A 24,069-nucleotide genomic window follows, 5' to 3' on the forward strand; every position below is an offset into this window, starting at 1 on the left:
AAGGTAACCATCTTTGATACCCCAGCTAAAAACAGACACTTCAAAGAGCACAAAATAAATCACTAATGAGGACTGACAAAATGTATTTTTAAATTAAAAGGAACATTTAAGTGTTTTGTTTTATGTTATGTCTTTCTTCTACCAGGCTCTTATATTTCTTCCCTCACTTGGATTTATTCCTTCACATTGTGCTGTAATGTCAGCAAAACTAAGCATTTAACTGGGAAAAGTATTTTACCTATAGATATAAAAAACAAGGTTTTAAATCAGGTATTCAGCATACTTTACCATCTACGTTTTTAATATTTGACTACACATTACCAGTTACTGTAAACAAGGCAAGTTTCTACATCAGTAAAATATTCTTGTTTACAAAGTACACATATAGAATACTTTACATAAAGGACAACAATGGGATTATGTTATTAAATGCTCAAATTATCTGTCCTTTCTCTCCCTATTTACTGTCTCTACTATAAATAAATAACAATAACAATACCGCAATTAAAATATTTTAAATTGACTGTTTCTCTCCACTAGAACAGTACCTTACTGTACTGTGGTAGTTTCACTTTCAGAACACTTTTATCCCACCATGGAGAAGCTTGTGCCATTCTTCAGTTCATTGCTGTCATCAAGGCCAATGAATACAAGTAGTTTTTTGGTCAAATCCCTCCCCAAACTGACATCACCACAACCATACTAAAAACCCACCCATGCTGTCACTTCACACCTACCTGGTCCTTCCTCTACCCATAAAGAAAGTAAAGGCTAGAACAAGGAATCAGTACATGAGTCAAGTCTCCTGCTATGAAGAGTCAATCACACCAGGTAACAGCTCAAATTACTCTTAGCACTTTGACAGCTAGGGAAGTTAGGTGTGAAGTGAGATGGGAGATGAGTCAAACTATACAATTCAGGCTTCACAAAAGACTGCAATTTAGCCATTCTAAAAAAAAAACAGCAGTAAAAGGCACTTTGAACATCTGTTCTGTGGCATTTGCATCATTTGTGTTTTAAATAGTCATCGAATGGCATGAAATGTTACTTAAAATTAACTGACTGAAAGACAGCAGTGTGATGTGATGTTTTTCAGCTTTTCCCAGTTAGGGGTCGCCACAGCGGAACTCCGGTCTGCTAATGATTTGTAGTTGATTTTTACGTGCCGAGTTACTAGCCCTGATGCACAGCCTTCAATGAAGGTACGCCCATTCACGCATGTCTCCACGCAGAAGAAGCTCTAGTTGAGAATCAAACCGGACAGCGTCTTACTGTGAGGCGTATGCATGTAAAATCAATGGAGTATCAGGAGCTTTAGGATGTAATTTTATTTTTACAGACAAGCACTGCATTGTGGGATACCTAAAGGCAGAGTAAACAATCAGAATTACTTCAAGATGCCGGACCCCATGTGGTCAGACTCAGAAATTATGTATAAAAATATTTAAAAATCTGTCATTAGTCCCAGAGTGGTGTTAAAATGTAGGAAATACCAAACATGGTGAAATAAACATGTTTTTTGAGACTGTAGGTGTGGTTCTCTTTAAAAAAGACAGAGAAATGAGAAGAAGATAAGAAAAAGGAAACAAGTATGTATATGTATTTGTGTGTGTATATGTCTATATAGGTTCATAGGTTCATAGGTAGGTACTAGGCTATCTGCCCGAAGGCATTTATAAGCTTAGCCAGAGTGTGTCGGCTTTCACCACCCCATTGATTAATTAACTGATCCTCTGTCAAGTAGAGCCAATGAAGTGATCCCAGGGGTGTATTTTCTGTTACCCATTCACTCGTCAAGGTTTCTCTTGGAGAGTGTTAGTGAGGGGCTCTGCCTGATGTCATTTGGAATTTTGTTTCAAAGCATGGGGAGTCTCTGTGACAGGAATCTATCCCTCCAGCATGTTCTATTTATTGTTGTGGCGAGGTTTAGCTCACTAGAGCATGTGGCTCTCAGTGACTTGTATTTCTTTAGGTGGAGCATGCCCATCCATTCTAAGTTGGACATGGCTTTGTAAGTCAGGCAGAGATCACCTCTGAGTAAGCGATATGCCACTTAGTACAGCCAGAGTTTTTTCAGTCGGGCTGCATAGGACATATGTTTGAGGCTAGTAATCCTCTTGGTGAGGTACTTTTGTGGTCTTTCCAGCTGTTAGAAGTGTCTTGTGAGGTACATCCCAAATGGGTCATTATATTCTATGATGGGTCTAATGAGTGATGAGTAAAGGGGCACTATAACCTCTTTATTTCTAGATGCAAACCCTTTAGTAATTAGACGGGCCACATAAAAGGATTTCCTAACTACTTTGGCAATATGATTGTCAAAGGAGAGATTACTATCTACCTGGGTCCCCAGATCTCTTATTACCTCTTCTGTATTAAGGGGGCTGCCACCTATGTGGTAATTCATGGGTGATTTGTTTTTCCCAAATGGGATAACTATTCATGTTTTGGCATTTAACTTGAGGCCATGACTTTGACACCAGGTGTCCATCTCAGTAAGGCCCTTTTGGAGGATGTCCGTGTCAGCCAGAGAGTCAATTATGGCTCCCAGTTTGCAGTCATCGGCAAACTTGGTTAACCATAGTCCTCCTGTGTTTGCCTGTACTTCTGAGAAGTATATGCTGAACAGTAGGAGTCCCAGGACTGAGCCTTGTGGGACACCACTTGTGATTGGTTTAGAGTCAGACCTGGAGCCCGCTATTCTTACCATGTGAGTTCTGTCTGTAAGCCAGTTGGCAACCCATCTCGTGACATAGGGGTTTATGTTCAGGCTGGTGAGTTTTTCTGTAATACCCGAGTGGGGAATGGTGTCAATAGTCTTGGTGAGGTCAAGGTAGGCTGTGTGAACAACCTTTCCCTCATCTATGGCCTTGGTGACTGTCTTGAAGAAGTCATCCAGGTTTAGTAGGCATGATCTGCCCTTAACAAAGCCAAACTGGGTTGGGTCAAGTGTTTGGAGGTTCCCAATGTTTTTGTTAATGAGTTTCATGATGATGCGCTCCATAGCCTTGCAGACCAGGCTAGTCAGGCTTATGGGGCGATAGTTACCAGGATCAGTTGTGGCCCCTCCTTTGTGGAGAGGAATAACCATTGCTGTGCACCATTCTATGGGCACATAGCCTGTGGAGAGGCTGAGATTGAACAGCGTGTTTAGGTAGGGGGTTAGTTTGTTCTGTAGTTCATGCAAGACGCAGCCTGGGACACCATCTGGTCCCATTGACACTGTGTCTTTGGCTTTTGAAAGGGCTGTTTTCACCTGTGCGTCTGTGCTTTTTGGGAAACTACACTTTTCTGGTATTGTTGTAGGCCCTTTTGGAGGTGAGAGGGGGGTGAAGTTTGCATTGAATCAATCTGCCAGGATGTTGGCAATATCAGTAGGTTCAGTATATTTTGTGCTATTTTGCATTAGTTCAGTGCATATCTGCGAGTTGCCACTTAGATTCTTAACATAGCTAAAGAAGGCTTTGTGGTTATCTTTTGAATCCTTGGCTATTTTTCTTTTGAAGTTAGCCTTGGATGATTTTATGAGGGACCTTAGTTTCTTACTGATACTGATCAGGGATGTCTTTCCTTCTTGGGATTTGCTTTTTTTTCTGAACTAGTTCCCTCCTTCTGTTATATAGCCTGTTTATTGCAGGGGTCCACCAAACTGGTTTCCTTCTCTTAAAGAAGTGAGTCTTGGTTTTGCTAGGGATGGCACGATCCATGCATCCTTGTAGGTGATCACAGAGTGCATTTATAAAGGTTTGTGCATCTTGGGCAGCATTATCCTTTAGTGTGGGGGCTGTGAAACTTACTACCTTTGTTTTAAGTAAGGTGAAGTTTGCTTTAGAAAAGTTTTTTACTGTAGTTTCCTTAGTTGGGGGTGGTGGTGGGGTGCAGACATCCAGAGTGATTAGTTTATGGTGTGATCTAACCAGTGATGGGTTGATCTCCGGTGTGGAACACCTGTCGCCCATGCTGGTGATGACCAGGTCCAATATGTTTTCACCTCTGGTAGGGGAGTTTACTAGCTGATCCAGGGCATTTGAGTTAATGAATTCCAGGAAGTGCTGGGCCTGGGAATTTGTACTCGAGTAGTTTTCCCAGTGAATGGTAGGGTAATTGAAATCGTCCAATATCAGAGTGTTCGGTAAGACCTTCATGTTTTCCAGTGTCTCCAGAAAGGTGGAGTGGTGGTCCTGGGTCACAGAGGGTGATATGTAACAGGCCACAATTTGCACTGCAGATTTGACCGATGTTAGTTGCACATGGATAATATCATTCACAGCTTGAAGTTATGGGAAAGAGTAGTGGAAGCTAGGTTAAGAAGGGAGGTGATGATTAGTGATCAGCAGTATGGTTTCATGCCAGGAAAGAGCACTAAAAATGCAATATTTGCTCTAAGAGTGTTGTTGGAGAAATACAGAGAAGGTCAGGAGTTGCATTGTGTCTTTTGGACTTAGAGAAAGCATATGACAGGGTGCCTAGAGAGGAGTTTTGGTATTGTATGAGGAAGTCGGGAGTGGCAGTGAAGTATGTAAAAGTAGTACAGGATATGTACAAGGGTAGTGTGACATTGGTGAGGACTGCAGTGGGAGTGACAGATACGTTTAAGGTGGAGGTGGGTTTACATCAAGGATCAGCTCTGAGCCCTTTCTTATTTGCAGTGGTGATGGACAGGTTGACAGATGATATTAGACAGGAGTCCTCGTGGACTATGATGTTTAGAGATGACATTGTGATATGTAGTGAGAGTAGGGACCAGGTTGAGGAGACCCTGGAGAGATGGAGTTATGCTTTAGCGAGGAGAGGAATGAAGGTCAGCAGGGGTAAAACAGATTATATGTGTGTAAATGAGAGGGAGGATAGAGGAATGGTGGGGATGCAGGGAGTAGAGTTGGTAAAGGTGGATGAGTTTAAGTACTTGGAATCAACAGTTCAGAGTAATGGTGAGTGTGGAAGAGGGGTGAAGAAGAGAGTACAGGCAGGGTGGAATGGGTGTAGAAGAGTGTCAGAAGGGATTTGTGACAGCCGGGTACCAATAAGAGTGAAAGGGAAGGACTACAAGAGGGTAGTGAGACCAGCTATGTTATATGTGTTGGAGATGGTAGCATTGTCGAAAAGGCAGGAGTCAGAGCTGGATGTGGCAGAGTTAAAGATGTTAAGATTTGCATTGGGTGTGACTAGGATGGACAGGATTAGGAATCAGTATGTTAGAGGGTCAGCTCAGGTTGGACAGTTTGGAGACAAGGCAAGAGAGGCGAGATTGTGTTGGTTTGGACATGTGCCGAGGTAGGATGCTGGGTATATTGGGAAAAGGATGCTAAGGATGGAGCTGCTAGGTAAGAGGAAAAGAGGAAGGCCTAAGATGAGGTTTATGGATGTGGTGAGAGAGGACATGCAGGCAGTTGGTGTGAAAGAGCATGATGCAGAGGACAGGAAGAAATGGAAACAGATGATCCGCTGTGGCGACCCCTAACAGGAACAGCCAAAAGAAGATGATGATGTGCTGTTTACAGAGGTGGATTTGACTTTTGAGCCTTGCCTAAAAAAGGCATTATGGGGGCTGCAAAAACTTTGGCCAGTATTCGAAAGCCTAGGAGTGACAGGTGCAAGCCATCTCTTGTGAAGCAATGTGGCTTGTCAAGCATGTTGTCCCAGGCTGACAGACACAGGATCCCCTTTGAATGACACCAAAAGCTTAGCCAATTGTTGAAATTGATCACTTTTTCTTTATACTGAGGTTTCATTCTTGGTGAGGGCAGGATGCTACTCAGGGTCAGGGTCATACCAGCCTGGGCTGCATGATCAGAGAGCTCTTCCATGTCTCTTTTCATGTAGTCCAGGGAGGTGCATCTCAGGTCATTCACACCAGCATGAATAATGACAGAGTCATATTTGTACTTGTTCTGGAGTAACCTGAGTGCTTGTGTTATGTGGTGGATTCTGGCTCCTGACAGGCAGCTAACAGTAACCTTCTGCTTGTCCTGCCTAGTGAGTGGGACATCAGTGTGCCTGACTATAGAGTCACCTATTACTAGTGTGTTAGGTATGTTATTTTGCCTAAAGGGTTGTGATTGTGTGGCACACTGATTTTGTGTTTTATGTGTTGTCTGGTTTGTGACGGGAAGTGCAGGTTGTTTGGGCGTCTGCTTTGGAGGTCTCTGATGCTTATACAGGTTTTTATTTAGAGCTTCCGAGTATGATTTTGTGTATTTATGTGTATTTCTTGCCAGTGCTGTTTTAGTAGGTCTGTGTGCGGCTGGAGGTGTGGTGCAAGTTTAACCTTCTCCTCTTGACTGTGTTCCAGTCTTGAGTGGAGACAGCTTAGCTTCCAGTTTGGCTGTATAATTGCATCTCTTGCATATGTTAGTGTTTTGTGGTAGGAGGAGTGGGTTGTCTCTGTACATGAGGCAGTTGTAACATTGCCTCAGGATACCCAGTACTCATATATCAATAAACCATTACTTATGAATCTGGATATTGAAGAAAAATATATAAGGTGACTCTTTAGTTCTCTTATGTCTATTATAGTTTATAAGAAATGCATTTGAAAATAATTCTGTGATATTTTTCTGTGAGCAACATCAATGAGAAAATGAAAAGAGATTATTTACACTAATAACATAATACTAGATTTTAAACAGTGCTGTGGGAAGAGCAGAATGATAGTGTCACCTGCCCTAAGCTGTGATTTCCACTGAGTAATGAAGGTTTGATAGCTTGCATGTTGTCATTAAGAGATCACAACTGTTCTCCTTTGTTAGACTGCCTCTAGGGTGCTCATCATTTGCTACTTTTTAAAATTAATTGATGTAAAACTACTTTTAATAATAAGTTTTCCAGTTTGTAAATTGCCAAATTTATTTTATTGTTTTATAGAACATCCATCCGATACTGTTGAGTCATATCCATAACTACCCTTAAAAATGATAAAGATACCATACACAGTATCGTTATTGTTACTTTGTTTGAAAAATTATATTTAAAAGGGTAGCTTTTTCTTTATTGTTTCTTAAACTTGCATTTGTAATAGATTTAATATATAAGTTATAATCTACTTATTCATATTTAACAAATAGAAAAATAACAGATCCATTTTAGAAGAGCAATCAATTGGTTTTAAACGTAATACTGCCAAATATATGTGTATATATATATATATATATATATATATATATATATATATATATATATATATGATTTTTTTAATTAAAATATAATTTAAAATATTACAAATTATTATTTTATGTAGGTGTGACCTTTTTGTAGATAGTTTATTATATTTTCTCTAAATAGCAGGGTTTGTCTTGGATTGTGTCTTTTCTTGAGGTGATGGGTGGGTTACTTTGGATGTTTTTTCTATTCAAACTAGGAGTTCTAGACTCCATAAAGGGAGGGAAGATTAAAAGAATCTTATGTTTAAAATTTTATAAAATGTTTTGTTCTTTTTTGGTGTTTGCTATCCTTGTTAATATGTTCATATTCCTTAAAAATAATGTAAATAGAGTTCTTATTGTCAATAAGCAGTTTAATGTTTATACAAGTGGTATTATATTACGTCATCTGAGAGTTAGTCACTTATTCCTTTACTTGTCAATAGCTAATGCATGGCTCAATTAAAGTGTATATACATTAACATTAATGGTTTAAATAATGGTTGCAAAAGAAGTAGTTTAACAAAATGTCTTAGTCTATTTGCTTCACAAATTTTTTTTTTACAAGAGACCCATTTATTTCAAGATGATACAAATAGACTCAGTGCGAAATATTATACTGTATTAAGTAGTTCTCACTACAAACTGAAAAAGAGAGGGGTTATTATTTTATGGAAAAACTCTTTACCAATACCCAACATATTGAACACACATATTATGAATATGTATAATGAATAAAGGCATGTTTTGTTCAGTAACAATGGAAATAAAATGGAAATGATATACTTTTATTAAGGTTTACTGGATACCTGATATTGGTGTTAAAACAGTTAATCATCAATTAGAACAAATAATACAACTCTCAAAAGGTAGTATAATTTTGGCAGATGACTTTAACTGTATATTAGATCATGAAGATTCTAATACCACAAGAAAAAGAAGAGTGTCCACCTCGGCTAAGGCTTTAAAAATGTTGTAGATTCATTTCAGATTAAAGATATTAATGAATTCTCGGATTCCAATTCTCTTTCCAATACTCATTTCTCTTATAGACATACTACTCAGTCAAGAATAGATAGGATATATACCCTAATATCTAGATTAAGTAAAGTGCATGTCCTTTATCAGATCCTAATGCCATAACGTTTGAACTTGTATTAAACACTAATGACAACATTTCCATTAAAAGGATGCCAACCTATATAACTAGCTTAAAAGATTTTAAAGATTTTATTAACAATGAGATTAAGTCTTTTATTGAATTCAATTATACAAATGAAATTTCTGAAATTTATCTGTGGGATGCCCTAAAAGCTTATCTGAATGGTAAAATAAAGAAATGGTTTGCTCTTAAGAAAAAGCAACAGGGTAAACATTTGATAGATTTGCAGAAAAAATGTTAAATTAAAACAAATAGATAAAAAAAGACATAAAATGTTTTAAAAGAAATAAATTATTTAAAGAAAAATTATCTAAAATTTTTAAATCATAAAACTGTGATAAATTTAGAAAAGGTTAAATTAGTTAATTATTCTGTAAATCCAAAATCTATGCATAAATTAGTATCAAAAACAAAAAATGCTTATTAAATCTAACCACATTAAAAAAACTGTAGTCTCCTAAAAGTAAACAAAAGTAACTGATATTGATGTCTTTTTGAAAATATTTAGAGTCCACTTTAATAAAATTAACCAATATAACCCCACAATGGAGTCATTAGAAATAATTAAAACCTTTATTAAAAAATATACTAAAAACTGATTGACAGAAAATTTTGTAGATAAGCCTATATTAATGTTTGAATTCAAATGTCAAATTAACAAACTAAAACCTAACAAAGCACCTGGGAATGATGGCATAATATTGGAATTTTATAAATTATTACCTAAATAAGCTTTAAACATTTTGCATAAAGTTTTTCTAATAGTTAAAGATGTAACTAAAGTTCCTCCATCCTGGAAATACAGACAATATTAAATGTGGATAAAAATCAACAGTGTTCCTCTTATAGACCAATCTCACTTTTAAATATTGATTATAAAATATTCATGGCTATACATGCTCCTAGATTATAACAGCTATTAACATATATGATTAATAAAGTTCAGACTGGATTTATAGTGAACAAGAATACATATGATAATATTAAAAGAATATTAACTTTAATAGAGTTTGCCAGTAATAAAAAAGATGGTTTGACATTAAGTTTGGACATAAACTGTGCTTTTGACTCAGTTAACTAGAAATATTTATTATTCTTTCTAGAAGAGTATAATTTCTCTAATGATTTTTCACAACTTATTAATTTGCTTTATGAAAACTCCTTTTGATACATAAAAATAGGCAACTATGTATCAGAGTTAACTTCAATAACTAAAGGAACAAAACAGTGGTGCCCTTTATTACCACTATTATTTACTCTAATTATGGAACTATTTGCAAACTACATAAGGTCAAGAATAGGTATCAAAGGTATACAGATTAATAATAAATTAAATTCTAAGTTATTAGTGTTTGCTAATGATATTCTTTTGACTTTGCATGATAATAAAAACTCTCTTAAGACTGTATTTAATGCAATAGAATTATTTCAGAAAAAAATCTTGTCTTACTTTTAATGAGAATAAAACAAAAACTTTACTCATAAATACCAATATTAATGATATGGAAGAAAGATATTCTAAATATGTAGCAAGAGATAAAAAAAAATTACCTATTTAGGAAAATAATAATTTTAACAGATAATATTAATGGAGATGTTAAACAAATACTAAAGTGGATTGGCAACATATGTTTTTTTAATTGCGAAGTTATTAAACCATTCTGAGACAATATTTATGTTTTTTGCAGGCTTGATTTAATGATAAATTCACTTTATCACAATCATTAATCTTATTCAAAACATCAGTACCTGACTGTGTAAAGACAGTAAAGTTCCCATTTCTATGGAACATCCTATCAATTGTAAGAAAAATAATCACAAAGAACTAGAAGAATGAACAAACTCCAACAATGAATGAATTCATAAATATTTCAACCAATGTTTGTCATTATGAACAGGTCTATATCACAATGTCAAACTTACAAATGTTTGATCATTGTAATATTGAACCATTAAGTCCGAAACCCAACAAAACCGAAAGCACGGAACAGCGATTTTTTTTCCCAGAGAAAAAAAATTGCTGTTCCGTGACAAAAAAAAACTTAACCTTAAACTTAAACTGAAGTGGGGGCTTTGCCCCACACCCCCCCCAATGTGGGGGGCTGTGTCCCCCACATCCCCTTACTTTCCAAGATCACACCACAGTGGAGGAAATAGCAAAGCCCCAAAAATGGCCCACTGATTTTTTTTCCCCTGGGAAAAATGTCGATGTGCCATGGCTTCACTATTTTCTACTTTTAGACTTTAGAGTTTGATATTACAATGTTCAAACTTGCTTTAGTTCAACATAATATAGACTCATTATGAACTCTTAATCAAGATGAGAGCAACTAGGATTATCACTTCTTACATTTGGATGAAGCTCAAGGAACTGCTAAATAAACAGCCGCAATTCTGTTAAGTGCAATGACTTTTTTCGTTTTTATATATCAAGAATTATTAGAAAGTAAGTTATATAGTAAATAATTGTTTTTGTTCTACTTTATCTTGTTTGTTTAAATAGCAATTTTTGTTAAAATGTGTCATTTATCTGTTATAATTAATAAAAATATTTTAACAAAAAAAGAAAATACAGCAGGACAAAATATGGATATACACATCCTGTCAGGGAGTTGTGAAGATGTTATCCCAAACAAGAAGGACAGAGGGAGAATAGTGGGTAAGTAGTAGGCAATAGAGATTAACTGCTCCCTGCTTTGGCAAAGTACATCTTCAGAGAAAACACTGTAGACTCATGGAATGGACTAAGGAAAGTGATGTGGAGAATGAATGCAAACAGGCATTTAATACAGTAATGAAAAGGTGGAAAGAGAGAGGAACAGATGGAGAAGAAAAGTAGCTGAGATGAAATGTTAGATGAACTTAAAAGAAAGAACACATGGGGTTATTGCCTCCTTTTGCCATCCAACAGATATAATATAATGTAATGCAAATATGAAAAAGGTATAATTCTATTGCTTATTAGTTTAGTTGGTGATGCTAAATCATGGAATTAAGTTAAATCAGGTGAATTTTTACTTCCTATCTCATTTGCCATGTCATTCACTACTGATTTAACTTCTCAATAATCATGGAATGCTTGTCAAAATGCTTGTCAAAATCTTAATAACAGTTGTAGGAATGCTGTCCAGAGCTCTACTCAGGCTGACTTTGGGGTTATTGTTAAAAGTTTTTATCTGTCAGATATTGTTAAACATACTACAGGAATTGAGGGTGATATTGTAAAAAGACTATAATGCTGATGGTGAATGTGTATTGAGCTAAACATAGAAATAAGCCATCTAATCTAAGTAAAGCATTTGATGATGTAACTGTATTTCCAAATAGATGGCAATACAAATACTTTTTTAAATTTAAATAACAATCATTTTTTGAGTGAGGAAGATGAGGTGGATGATTACCAGCTAGTTAAGAACAGGAAAAATAGGAGGGTCTTGGTGGTAATGATATAACTGTTAGGGTAAACTTAAGTGATCCTGGTGTTAACTTATATATAAAGTCCTCTGTAGTGAAAGATAAACAGAGTCTAATGCTTTGTTAACAGGTGTTAAGAATATTTTCCCAAGAGTTCAAAGGCATCAGATTACAGTGGCATGTTTGAATGGCTATAAACTAGGGGATATAATGGATAATATTAGATATTTATGTAATAACCACTTGGGATATGATGTAATTATTGTTGTATGTGGGTCTAATGATGTAAGTAGGTCAAGTGAATTCAACATTTGGAAAACTGTGGGTGGTATAGTTGATTTAAGTAAACTCCATGAATTCAAATTGTTTTTTTAATGACATTTTCCAGCTCCTAGATTTAAGGGTAAAATTCTCTGAAAAGTGACAGCATTTCAGTTTTATTAGAGGAGAATCCTTGAAGCATTGTATGAAATCTGTTCAAGTTTAGGAAGACTTTAATAGCAAATATGCTCATTTTGCTAATGATTTACTTTATTTAAGTCATGTGGGTAATTATCCATTGTATACCAACTTGACTAAATTAATGAAAACCTTTTTAGAGTAGAGGATCTGATTAATGTGGATAGAAAAAGGAATTCTTTAAAATGTTTGTTAACTAATGCACAAAGTCTTAGTAATAAACTAGCTGACTTGAAAGCTTATTTAGTAAATGATTCTTTGGATATTCTATTTGTAACTGAAACATGGTTCAATAGTTAAAACACTCCATTGAACATCCAAGGTTTTAGTGGACATCATAGTTATAGGTCTAATAAGAGAGGAGGAGAAGCATATATTTACATCTTTACCAAGTTTACTTCTATATTAGTTTCAAGTAATGAGAAGCTAAGAGTTTATAACTGTGAAATTAACTAATGATGGTTTAAGTAAGAATATGCCTCTTTTCTATCATTCACTAAATTTACCAAATTAGTTTGATGTTTTGTTGAATCAACAAATAATTACCCATTTTGAGAAGAATTATGATATAATTCTCAGTGAGATAAATGCTCCTTGTATTGCCTGGTCAATGCCGTTATCATTTAGTAAACTGGGAAATAAGATATTAAGTGACAATATCGCATGGGGATACTCTCTGATTGTTACTAAGAATACTATAGGAAGCAAGGTACTAGATGTAGCCTGGCTCCCTAATAAATTAAAATCTAATTATTGTAATACATCTCCAAAGCTGGGAAATTCAAAGTGTGCATGTGTGTGTGTGTGTGTGTGTGTGTGTGTGTGTGTGTGTGTGTGTGTGTGTGTGTGTGTGTGTGTGATTTTTGAAATTATGGATTCCAATTTACCAACAGTTAATGAAAGGGTGCAGATAAAAATATATATAGATCAGATTTTCAAGATATTAAAACTGAAATCTTACAATGGGATTGGGATTTTGTGATGAAAAGTAAAATTATATGTGAAAGTTGGGATATTTTGTATTGTGATATGAACAGTCTGAGTGACTGTTTTTTTTCCCAACATGCATTTCTACAAGAAATAAGCATTTTAGAATGACCTGTTGGAATAGAAAATGTAAATCAATAAGAAGAAAGTAGAAAAAAATGTTCAGGTATTTCAAGGCTCATCCAAGTGTGATGCACAAGTTTGTTTCTAACAACTATGAGAATATTTTATAAGATTAGTTAGTGAACATAGGACTGTCTATGAAATAAAGCTGGCACTCAGTGCACTGCATAACAGAAAGGGCTTGTTTAAACATTTACAACGTTATGGTTTGAACAATGCTGCAAGTCTGGTATTAAGCGCTGACATTAGGTATATAACTGATCCCAACACTTTGGCTAATTTGTTTGTCAATTTTGTTTAGTAGATCTTCTGTAAATGGTAGTGACTTTGAATTTCTATTAAATTTAGTAGGCAGTTTTCCTTCTTTAATAGAAGAACATACAACATTATCTTTACATCTTATTAAAAAACTTAGCAGCTAGGAGACATGGATGAATGGTTTCTTTTTGAGAGGTATAAGTGATTGTTTATACCCTTGCTTGTTTCATTTGATTCAGAAAACATTAATTGAAGTTTTGTTCCAAACATTTGGAAAAAAGCTATTGTTATTTCAATATGTAAAAAAACACCCTGATTGTACCAGTGGTAATTACAGACCAATTAGTTTAACATATATCATGGGGAAGTGCCTTGAGAAGGCACCAAGTTTATTATTTAAACATATGTTTAGTTTCCCTGGTGATATATAGCACAATGGATTTATATCTGGATGATCTAGCTTATCTAATCTGGTCAATTTTTATGAACATTTAGTAAACATGTTGGATAAAGGGCTAGCTACAGATGTGATTAAGATATAGCCTTTGATTCAGTTCCCCATTTTGTCTTTATTGTTATGGTGAGTATCAATAGATACAGATATGTTTGTTAAGAGATGGGTTACAAACTGGTCACTAGGTAGGAAAAGCAGAGTTAAGATTAAGCACAAATTTTCAAAATATATGCCTATTAAATTTGATGTTTCACAGGGGTTATTTTTGGACCTCTGTTGTTTGGGCTGCTTATGAGTGATTGTCCATCATCTAAACAAATGTGTTTATGTAAATTTGCTGATGATTTAAAGGATGGCAGTACAATAACAAATACAGTAGATCATCAGTGTTTGCAAAACTATATAGATAAGTTATCTACATAGGTACAACATAAGGTTATGAATTTTAATAATAATAAATGTTTACTTGTTCATTTTGATGCTACTAATAATAGTTACCCATTTGCTTTAGATACCATTATGGGTCACTTGATTAAATAAGTCAAGGATTTAGGTGTAATTTTTTATTCATCTCTTTCTTTTGATTCTCATGTGAATTGTGTTGTTAGGAAATGCTATGGACCAATAAAAAATATTTTTAGGACCTTTAGCTCTAGTGTCAGGAATGTAGTGGTAAAGTTATTTTGTTCTAGCATACACCCCATGAAAGAATATTGTGGCTATTTTTATATGTTGGAGATTTCACAACTGGCTAGGCTTTAGTGTATTCAAAGAACATTTGTCAAACATATAGTTGGATGCAAATCTTCATCATATGTTAAGTGACTTAAAATTATCAATTTATTCAGTGGCTTATAAGCTGTTGTAGGCTGCTTTAATTTTGGTAAATAAGTATTCTAAAGATAAAGTGTTTCTGCATTGTTGGGAGTTGGTTTTGTCAACCATAGTTCAAACACTAGAAAGTATAACTTAATTCATTTACCCAGTGTTAATTCTAGTTTAAAATTTTCATTTTTCCATTCTAGGGTTGGTAGATTATCAATACTCTGATTATAGATATTAGGTATGCAAATAGTTTACTAATGGTTACATCTTTATTATACGTAGGGTTTAAAATGGTGTGATATGCAACAGGGTGTAAATTAGAGCAAGCTCTTAATTGGCCTTCTTAGGCTTTTGGTTTGAAGTACATTTCATTGAATCACTGAATCAATACATGACATTCATGTTTGTGTGTGTGTGTGTGTGTGTGTGTGTGTGTGTGTGTGTGTGTGTGTGTGTGTGTGTGTGTGTGTGTGTGTGTGTGTGTGTGTGTGTGTGTGTTTTAGCAGTGGTTCATCAGATGTACACATTTTTCTCATTCCTAAATGTTTTACTTGCTTATCCTAAAGATTGTTCTTAGAATATTCTTCAACTTTACTTTTCATTCATTCCTTATCTTTTTACATTCCATGCATCCAACTAAGGGGTAATGGGAACCTGGAACACTGTGAACCCCAAGAAAAAAATCCTGGAGAGGTACAAACCTATCATAGGATGCACATACATGCTCACTCACACATAACTCACATCTATGAAGAATTCAGTGAATTGCCAGTTCACTTACAGGACATCTCTGAGATATTCTTCTTCCCCCCATGAAACAAACATTTTCAGTGCCTCATCTAGATTTGCAAACACAGTTTTTGTCTTCTTTCTGTGTGGCACATTCTGCTAAAACATTCTCTAAAAGTAGAAAACTACTCTTGAAAGTAAGTATGCTACTTTTGTTTGCAACATCAGAAGCCTGGCAATGCCTTTACATTTTGTTGTGCAGTAGCACATCTGTAAATTTATGAAGTAACAGAGCACTCACAGTCACACATAGGGAAGCCATCTTAAGCTCATTGTAGAAGGAAGACCAGAGTGGAGACAGAGTACAAAAGGGACAAAAGCCTACTAATAATTGCTAGCCCACAGCTGTATGTTTCATAGTCCAATTTATTCATTGACATGCCATTTAAATGCACTAATCCCTGCTATACCCAATGACCCTTAACTTAAGTACATGGGTTATCAGAAAATTAATGAATAACCATACTATAGTTGCAATCGTGTATTCTGATAGCATCATGAACTGATGTAGGAGAACAGCAGTAAGAAAGAATAACAGTATTTTCAGAATTATTCTGTCTTATATAGTAAGAACATAATGTGATGCATTTATCCTGTGCTAGTTAATGTTCCAGAGAAGTGTTAGAAAATGTAGAGCTATGTTGTTCAACCACAACATTTCTATCACATGGGCAGCATGTGTGAGAGAGAGAGAGAGAGAGAGAGATAAAAAGAGTGTGTGTGAGAGAGAGAGAGAGAGAGAGGAGGGAGTAAGAGAGGGAGATGAAAGGTGCTCCTAAGCATTATCAGCACCAATGCAAAAATGAATATTATTTATCCATCTCATATGTTACAAAAAGAAAGGCTATGAATGATTCATAGTCAGGACTAGCCTTAGGCCAAGATATGACATGGTCATTATGCATTATGTGGCCCAGAGAGTTGCCTGAGAGACAACCATAACAAAGTACAAAGCATTTTCCTACTGGCAGCCCTGCTGCAAAAGTAGTCATAAGGCTTGTTAGTGAAGGGGACAATATTTGCCATCACATTTTGCACTAGTGGCTAGTCCAGTGTTATTTGTGACTGCAGTTTTTTGTCTCCTGTATGGCGCATAGTTTAGCTATTCTTCCTCCCATAGTAGTTGGTTGCTGTTGCTGAGTCTTCAACAAGGTTTTCAATTTAAAATCAGTCACATTAACCAACTGTTTTTGTGTACCACTTCAGTAGCCTTTCTGAGGATTGTCTAACAGTCCAGTTACTGTTTTGAACATGATTAAACTAGGCTTATATTGCTGACATGGGGTCAATGGTTGGTTGCTAATGAGAGCAGATACAAGAATGAACTGTGGAAATGGTCCAAATTGTACCCCACAGTTACTGAGGAGTTCATAGTAATAGCTACAGAAAACACTACATGCCCATGTAGCTTGCAGAGTTTGTGTGTGTGTGCTTATTGAGGGGGGTGGTCTAGGTCTGGAACTGTCAGATACGGCACTGTAGTTCCACACTGTGTTAGCAGAAAATTCATCAACATAACAGCTTAACTTTAGGAAAAAAATTCTTACAAAAGATTCACAGGACCTTTTTTTATCTATAATAATGTAATAATCCACCATTAGTGAAGAAAAGGTAAATGAATGAGACAGATACTTTAGCTGATTTTGGTTTCTAATATTGTTTATGTAGTTCCAGAAATTTAACCTGACTAGTTCTGGATCTGAACTATAATGGTAATTGCTGTCTTAATTATAAATTATCTAAAGCTTGTGCACTACTTACATTCCTTAGTTATTATACAGTATGGCAACGGTAACATCTATAAGATCAAAATGCACATGTATGTGATATTAACAAAATGCAAGAAAATGAAGACCTTACCCTTTCCATTTGTCAGTTTCTGAAAACTTGGGACTACGCTTCTTTCTCCAAACTCATCTGCATGGTTTACTAGGGCATCATGTGCTGCCTCATAACCAAGAATCACCACAGATTTTTTTGTGCCAAAACTTAATGTGAAGACATTACCATATTTCTTAGAGAGCTAGAATAAAACATAAAATTTTGCTTACATCATGGATAACAATTCTGATAAATGCATTTTGATTCATGTTTAAAAATGTTGTGTTTTTCTTGTTGAAAAAATAGCAGAAGCTCCCTTTATTTTGGTCAGCAGTATTTTCATTGTACATACTGTGCCAGTATACATACTACAGTGCTGCAGTGCAACCATTAAATTTGGACACTGCAATCCAATTTATTTGTTGACCCTTGATTATTACAGTGCCTTTTGATTTTTCATTCTCTTTTTATGTGTTTTCTCTTATCTCTGTTTATGCATATGTGTGTGTATGTAGGTGTGTCCCTGTGTGTGTGTTATGTATAAATATGCTCAATATACCTGGCCTACAAATCTGAATACTGTACATATGTATATATACATAAATGTATCTAGCAAACCCCAAGGCATAAATGTCTTATGCAATAAACATTGATAAAGTCATATACTTACCTGAAAAATCAAATTTGTCACTACCTTTCCTTTTTCATCCAAAATATATCACTATCTATCTATTTTTTTCTTCCACTGCAGTTCAATAACCCAGGCTCATCTCGACCCTAGTCTGGAACTGGTGAGAAAATCAAGGATACTGGTGCAGTGTCATACTGTATGCTAGAAAGTGTGCCATGATTCCCTTTCCTTCAAGGCAGCCTTGGCAGCTCTATGACTGCTGTTCCCTAAGGTGCATGCCCTCTTTTATACATTGTAAGATTTCATATGACAGTACTGTACCATAATTAGCTGGAAACACTGTATACAATGAGACTGAGAAATGAAAGTCTTAATTGCACAAGATCGTGCTGAATAGGTATCAGTCTTCTCCATTATGGTTCAAGTCTTGTGCGCTTTTCAGAATGAATTTCCCAAACACTGTAGTTCATTTAATAAGGTTTTATTAGATGTTTACAATATCCAAATACTGTCTTCATTAACAGTGCTAATAAACAATTCAAGTTGCTGTACATCTTTCGGATTGTCCTGAACAACATAAACTGACATAGTCTCTAGATGACCTGTTTTCTGTACTCATGATCGAGTGTTAGACATCTTCTCTGAAGAAACGGGTCGAATGAACTTACTAACCTTAACTAAACTGCTATCCTGAACACAACATATTATTTTGCTTCAGTCCAGTAAATGATTTACTTTTTTTAACTTTGGTCTCAGGCTTTGTGTTTTCTCCTGTCTACCTGATGAATCTGGGCATCTTGGGGCAATGCAGCAATTGCCACATTTACACAGACAACCATCTCCTCCTACCACCCAACACTACAACCTGTGAGAGATGCACTTATATAGCCAAATTGGAAGCAATGCTCTTTTCACCCAAGACTGGACTAGACAGTCACGAGGAGAAGGTAAACACTTGCACCACACCACACTCATCACATAGTCCCTCAAAACCTACACCACCTAAACAGACACATAGAAACACAAAACACACACCTACATTTTTGGAGGCTCTCAATAAAAATCTGCTCAAGCAAAAGAGACCTCCAAAGCAGAAACGCAAGCAACCTCCACCCTCCAACACAACCCAAATGACACATAGCCCACAAACCCAGTGTGCCACTCAACCACAGCCCATAAGGCATAACAATGTACCCAACACTCCAGTCATAGGTGACTCTATAGTCAGGCACACTGATGTTCCACTCACCAGGATAAACAAGGAGAAAGTTACTGCCAGCTGCCTGTCAGTTGCCAGGATCCGCCACATAATGCATGCACTCAGGTCACTCCACAACACATTCAAAATATGACTCTGTCATTGTCCATGTTGGTGTAAATAACCTGAGATGTAACTACATGAAAAGAGACATGGAGGAGCTCTCCAATCTTGTAGCTCAGGCAGGTATGACCCTAGCCCTGAGTACCATCCTACCATCACCCAGAATGATACCACAGTATAAGGACAAAATCATTGACTTCAACAACTGGCTAAGCTTCTGTTGTCATTCTAAGAGGATCCAGTATCTGTCTGCCTGGGATAACATGACCAACAGACCATGATGCTTTGCCAGAGATGGCCTGCGCCTGTCGCCCTTGGGATTCCGGATACTGGCTAAGGCTCCTGCCACCCTTATAGTGCCTTTTTTAGGCAAGGTTCAAATGACAATTCACCACCGTAACAGGTAAAAGCAAGCAAAATCTGAGGATAATGCTGCTCAATGCTAGAAGTCTAAACCTCAAAATGCATTCACTCGAGGCACTCCTTAAAATGAAGAACATTGGCATCTGTGCAGTGATAGAGACCTGGTTCAAGGCTCCAGAGAGCACCCCTGCATTATCAGGCTATAATTCATACCACACCTTTCGGTCACCTAACCTGGACTGAAACACTAAAGGCGGACACGTGTCCATATTCATTAAGGATATCCACACCTCCAGGCTAGTTTCTCAGCATAATGCATCCTAGATTATCCAAGTGCAACTAACTCTGGGCAAGACCGCAATCCAAATTGTAACTTGCTACAGATCCCCCACCATGCTCCAAGATTCCCACTCCTCATTTCTTGATACACTGGAAAATATTAGGGTACAACCCAACACCCTCATAATGGGTGATTTCAACTACCCCCACCATTAACTGGGAAAACTACTCATGTACCAACTCTTTTGCTTAACGTTTTCTGGAATTCATAAATTCCAATGCCTTGAATCAACTTATCCACACCCCCACTAGGGGCAGCAATATCCTAGACCTTTTCATTACCAAAATGGGTGACCAGTGTTCCACACCAGAGGTCACTTCCTTGTTGGTCAGATCTGCCCACAAGCTAATCACCCTAGACATCTGCTTCCCGCCCCCACCCCCCATTAGGGAAACCACTGTAAAACATTTCTCCAAAGCCAACTTCATGCTTCTTAAGACAGAAGTGGCAAACTTCATGACACCCATGCAGATGGACAGTAGAGATAAGACTGCTGAATCCTATAGAAATGCACTTTATAAGCACTTACACGAGTGCATGGATCGTACTATCCCTAACAGAACCAAGATGCTATCCTCCAAAAAAAAAGGAAGCCAATCTGGTGGTCCCCTGCCATAAACAAACTCTACAACAGAAGAAAGAAACTGTTGCAAAAAAAGTAAAATCCTATGATTGAAGGAACTCCCTGGTCAGCCTCAGTAAGAAGCTAAGAGCCCTCATAAAATCCTCCAAAGCTAGTTATGAAAATAAAATCGCCACTGATTCTAAAGACAACCATATAACATTCTATAGCTATGTCAAGAATCTCAATGGCAACACTCAGATCTGCCCTGAGTTACAGCACAATGGCACTAAATAATCAGAACCAACTGATATTGCCAATATCCTGGCAGATAGGTTCAGTGCTAACTTTACCCCTCTCTCACCCCCTAAAAGGCCCATCTCTATACTGGAAGAATGCAAAGTTCCTTTAATTACAGCTGTACAGGTAAAAAACACACTCTCCAAAGCCAAGAACACAGCATCCATGGGATCTGACAACATCCCAGGCTGTGTTCTACATGAACTACAGAATGAACTGGCAGCCCACCTAACCACCATGTTCAGTCATAGCCTCACCTCAGGCTTTTGCCCACTGAATGGCACACAGTGATGGTTATCCCACTCCAAAAAGGGGGAGCCACCATGGACCCTGGGAACTACTGCACCATTAGCCTAACAAGCCTGGTCTGCAAGGCCATGGAATGTATCATCATGGAACTTATAAACAAAGACATTGGTAATCTCCAAACTCTGGATCCCTCCCAGTTCGGCTTTGTAAAAGACAGATCATGTCTTCTAAACCAGATAGACTTCTTTGAAGCAGTCACCAAAGCCATAGACAAGGGTTAGTTGGTTCACACAGCCTATCTAGATCTTGCCAAGGCTTTTGACACCATCCGCCACTTTGGAATTATAGATAAACTCACTAAACTAGGCATAAATCCCTCCTGTCACAAGATGGGTTTCCAACTGGCTCACTAACAGAAACCACACTGTGAAAGTAGCAGACTCCAAATCTGACTTCAGACCAGTGACAAGTGGAGTACCACAGGATTAGGTCCTGGGCCCTCTCCTGTTTGGTATCTACTTTTCTGAAGTACAGGCCAACACAGAAGGTCTTTGGCTAACAAAGTTCGCAGATGACTGCAAACTAGGAGCCATAATCGAAACTCCTAATGATGTGGACATCCTACAAAAGGGCCTCACTGAGACAGATGCCTGTTGTCAAAGCCATGGCCTCAAGCTCAATGCCAAAAAGTGCACTGTCATCTCCTTTGGTAAAAACTCTGTACCCATGAGCTACCAAATAGGTGATAGTGTACTTCACACCAAAAGTGTAATAAGAGACTTTGGGACACAGGTGGACAGTAATCTCTCCTTTGATAATCACATTGCCACAGTAGTCAGGAAATCCTTCTATGTGGCACACCTCGTCACAAAAGGTTTCTTATCCAGGAAAAAAGAGGTCATTGTTCCCCTTTACGCGTCACTCATTAGACCCGTTATAGAGTACAACCCCCCTTTTGGTATGTACGTCATAAGACATCTACAACAACTGGAAAGGCTGCAGAAATACCTCAGAAAGAGGATTACCAGCCTCAAACAGATGCCCTATGCAGACTGTCTCAAAAACTCCAGCTTTACTCCATCACATATCATCTACTCAGAGGCAATCTCTGCCTAACATACAAAGCTATGTCAAACCCAGAGTTGTTGGACATGCTCCACTTAAAGAAATCCCAATCCCTATGAGCTGCACGCTCTAGGGACCTAAATCTTATCACCACAATAAACAGAACATGCTGGAGGGATAGATTCCTGTCCCAGAGACTTCCCATATTCTAGAACAAACTATCTATCTATATCAAACAAAGCTCGTCATTAGCACTCTTCAAGAAAATTTTGATGATTGGATGGGAAATAGGAAATTCTCCCCGGGGATCATCTCTAGGACTCTGCTCAACAGGGGCACAGGAAATTAATTTTCTTGGGTGGCAAAAGGCAGGGTACCTTTTTGGCTAGACTTATATAGGCCCTAGGGCCAATAGTCTGGTACCTACCTATAAACCTATGAACCTATGTGCTTCATTAAGGAAGATTCAGTAGCTAATCTTTTCCTTGAGAAAAGAACATTCTGTCTGCACACTTTATGCTTATCTTCTTCTCTTTAATAAACCGTCTTCCATGCTTGGCCAGCAAGATTATTTTCTTTTCTGCTTAACTGTCTTTTATGCATAAATGAAACACAATTTATTTTACCTTTTAGCCTGTCTAATGGCTAATAACAATTTTAAAATGGAAATCCCTAATCTAATACACGAGCAACTTTCTGATTGAGCACCTCACCATTCATGCAACATAGAGTTCGGAGGACCCATACACTACATATCACAGCAAGTCTTTAGGCTGCTTCCCTCCCTCTCTCCCTCCCAAATTACACTGACCGCCCACTCACATCCTCCTTCTGTGGTCCCCTCCAGCACCCATGCTGCTAATTGAACATGGGTCATCAGGGGCACATTAAGGACTTTATCCCTCGGTGCCACAGGGCCACCTTTGTGTTCCATGTTTTGGCAACATGGGGTGAGAGTAGGATGAAGAAATTGATCTTTTCCCCCACTGCTGCATGATCTTGAAGATATTATATATAAAAAACATGATACATGGAGGACACAGGCCCTCATATGTAGGAATAAAACACTGCACTCTTGTTTTTGATGGATTTGATGGTACCATTCATTTTGATGGTTTTCATTCCACTGTACTGCAAACTCAGTGTAGGGCAGATTGAGTATTCAGTGTAGACCCCAACCATGGGTTTCATGCCTAGTGCAAGCAGTGTCCCTACCCCAGGTGCAGCTCATAGCTTGATGCAGCCCAAGGTTCATTATCAATTAACTAGGTGGAAATTTGCAGCTTCCTCTAGTTCTAATTATTAAACCCACTCTTGCTATGTCCAGGACATGTAATGATAAGAAGAAGTCTAAGACACAGCTATGAATGTGATGAAGAAAATTTATGAGCATAGAGAATGCAAGATATATTAATATTTGACAATTTAGGAAAACAAGCACGTTCATAGGTTCAGAGGTTCAAGGTTGGTACTAGGCTATTGGCCCTAGGGCCTATACAAGCCTAGCCATAATAATTCCCTGGCTAGTTTTTCCCAGAATATTTACTTCCCTGGTCCCCTGTCTAGCAGGGCAACTGACGTGATCCCCAGGGTGAATTTCCTATCTCCCATCCAATCGTCAAGGTTCCTTTTGAAGAGAGCCAAAGAGGCGCTCAGCTTGACATGTATGGGCAGTCTATTCCAGAGTATGGGGAGTCTCTGAGTCAGGAACCTATCCCTCCAGCATGTTTTGTTCATTGTGATGACCAGGTTTAGATCCCTGGAGCATGTGGCTCTGAGGGATTGGGATTTCTTTAAGTGTAGCATG

General features: G+C 37.3%; 1 protein-coding gene across 1 annotated transcript in view; it reads right to left on the minus strand.

The window, feature by feature from the left end:
* Positions 1-24,069, minus strand: part of LOC122816616 (cytochrome P450 2K4-like) — a 381,747-nt gene that overhangs the window by 311,346 nt on the left and 46,332 nt on the right. Inside the window, exon 2 of the mRNA XM_044089524.1 lies at positions 17,471-17,633. Coding sequence (XP_043945459.1) covers positions 17,471-17,633 — 163 coding nt within the window. The remainder of the gene's footprint in view (positions 1-17,470; positions 17,634-24,069) is intronic.

The sequence above is a fragment of the Protopterus annectens genome, chromosome 12.part0, assembly GCF_019279795.1.
Source record: "Protopterus annectens isolate FY-2018-M chromosome 12.part0, PAN1.0, whole genome shotgun sequence".
NCBI classification, from domain to species: domain Eukaryota; kingdom Metazoa; phylum Chordata; order Ceratodontiformes; family Protopteridae; genus Protopterus; species Protopterus annectens.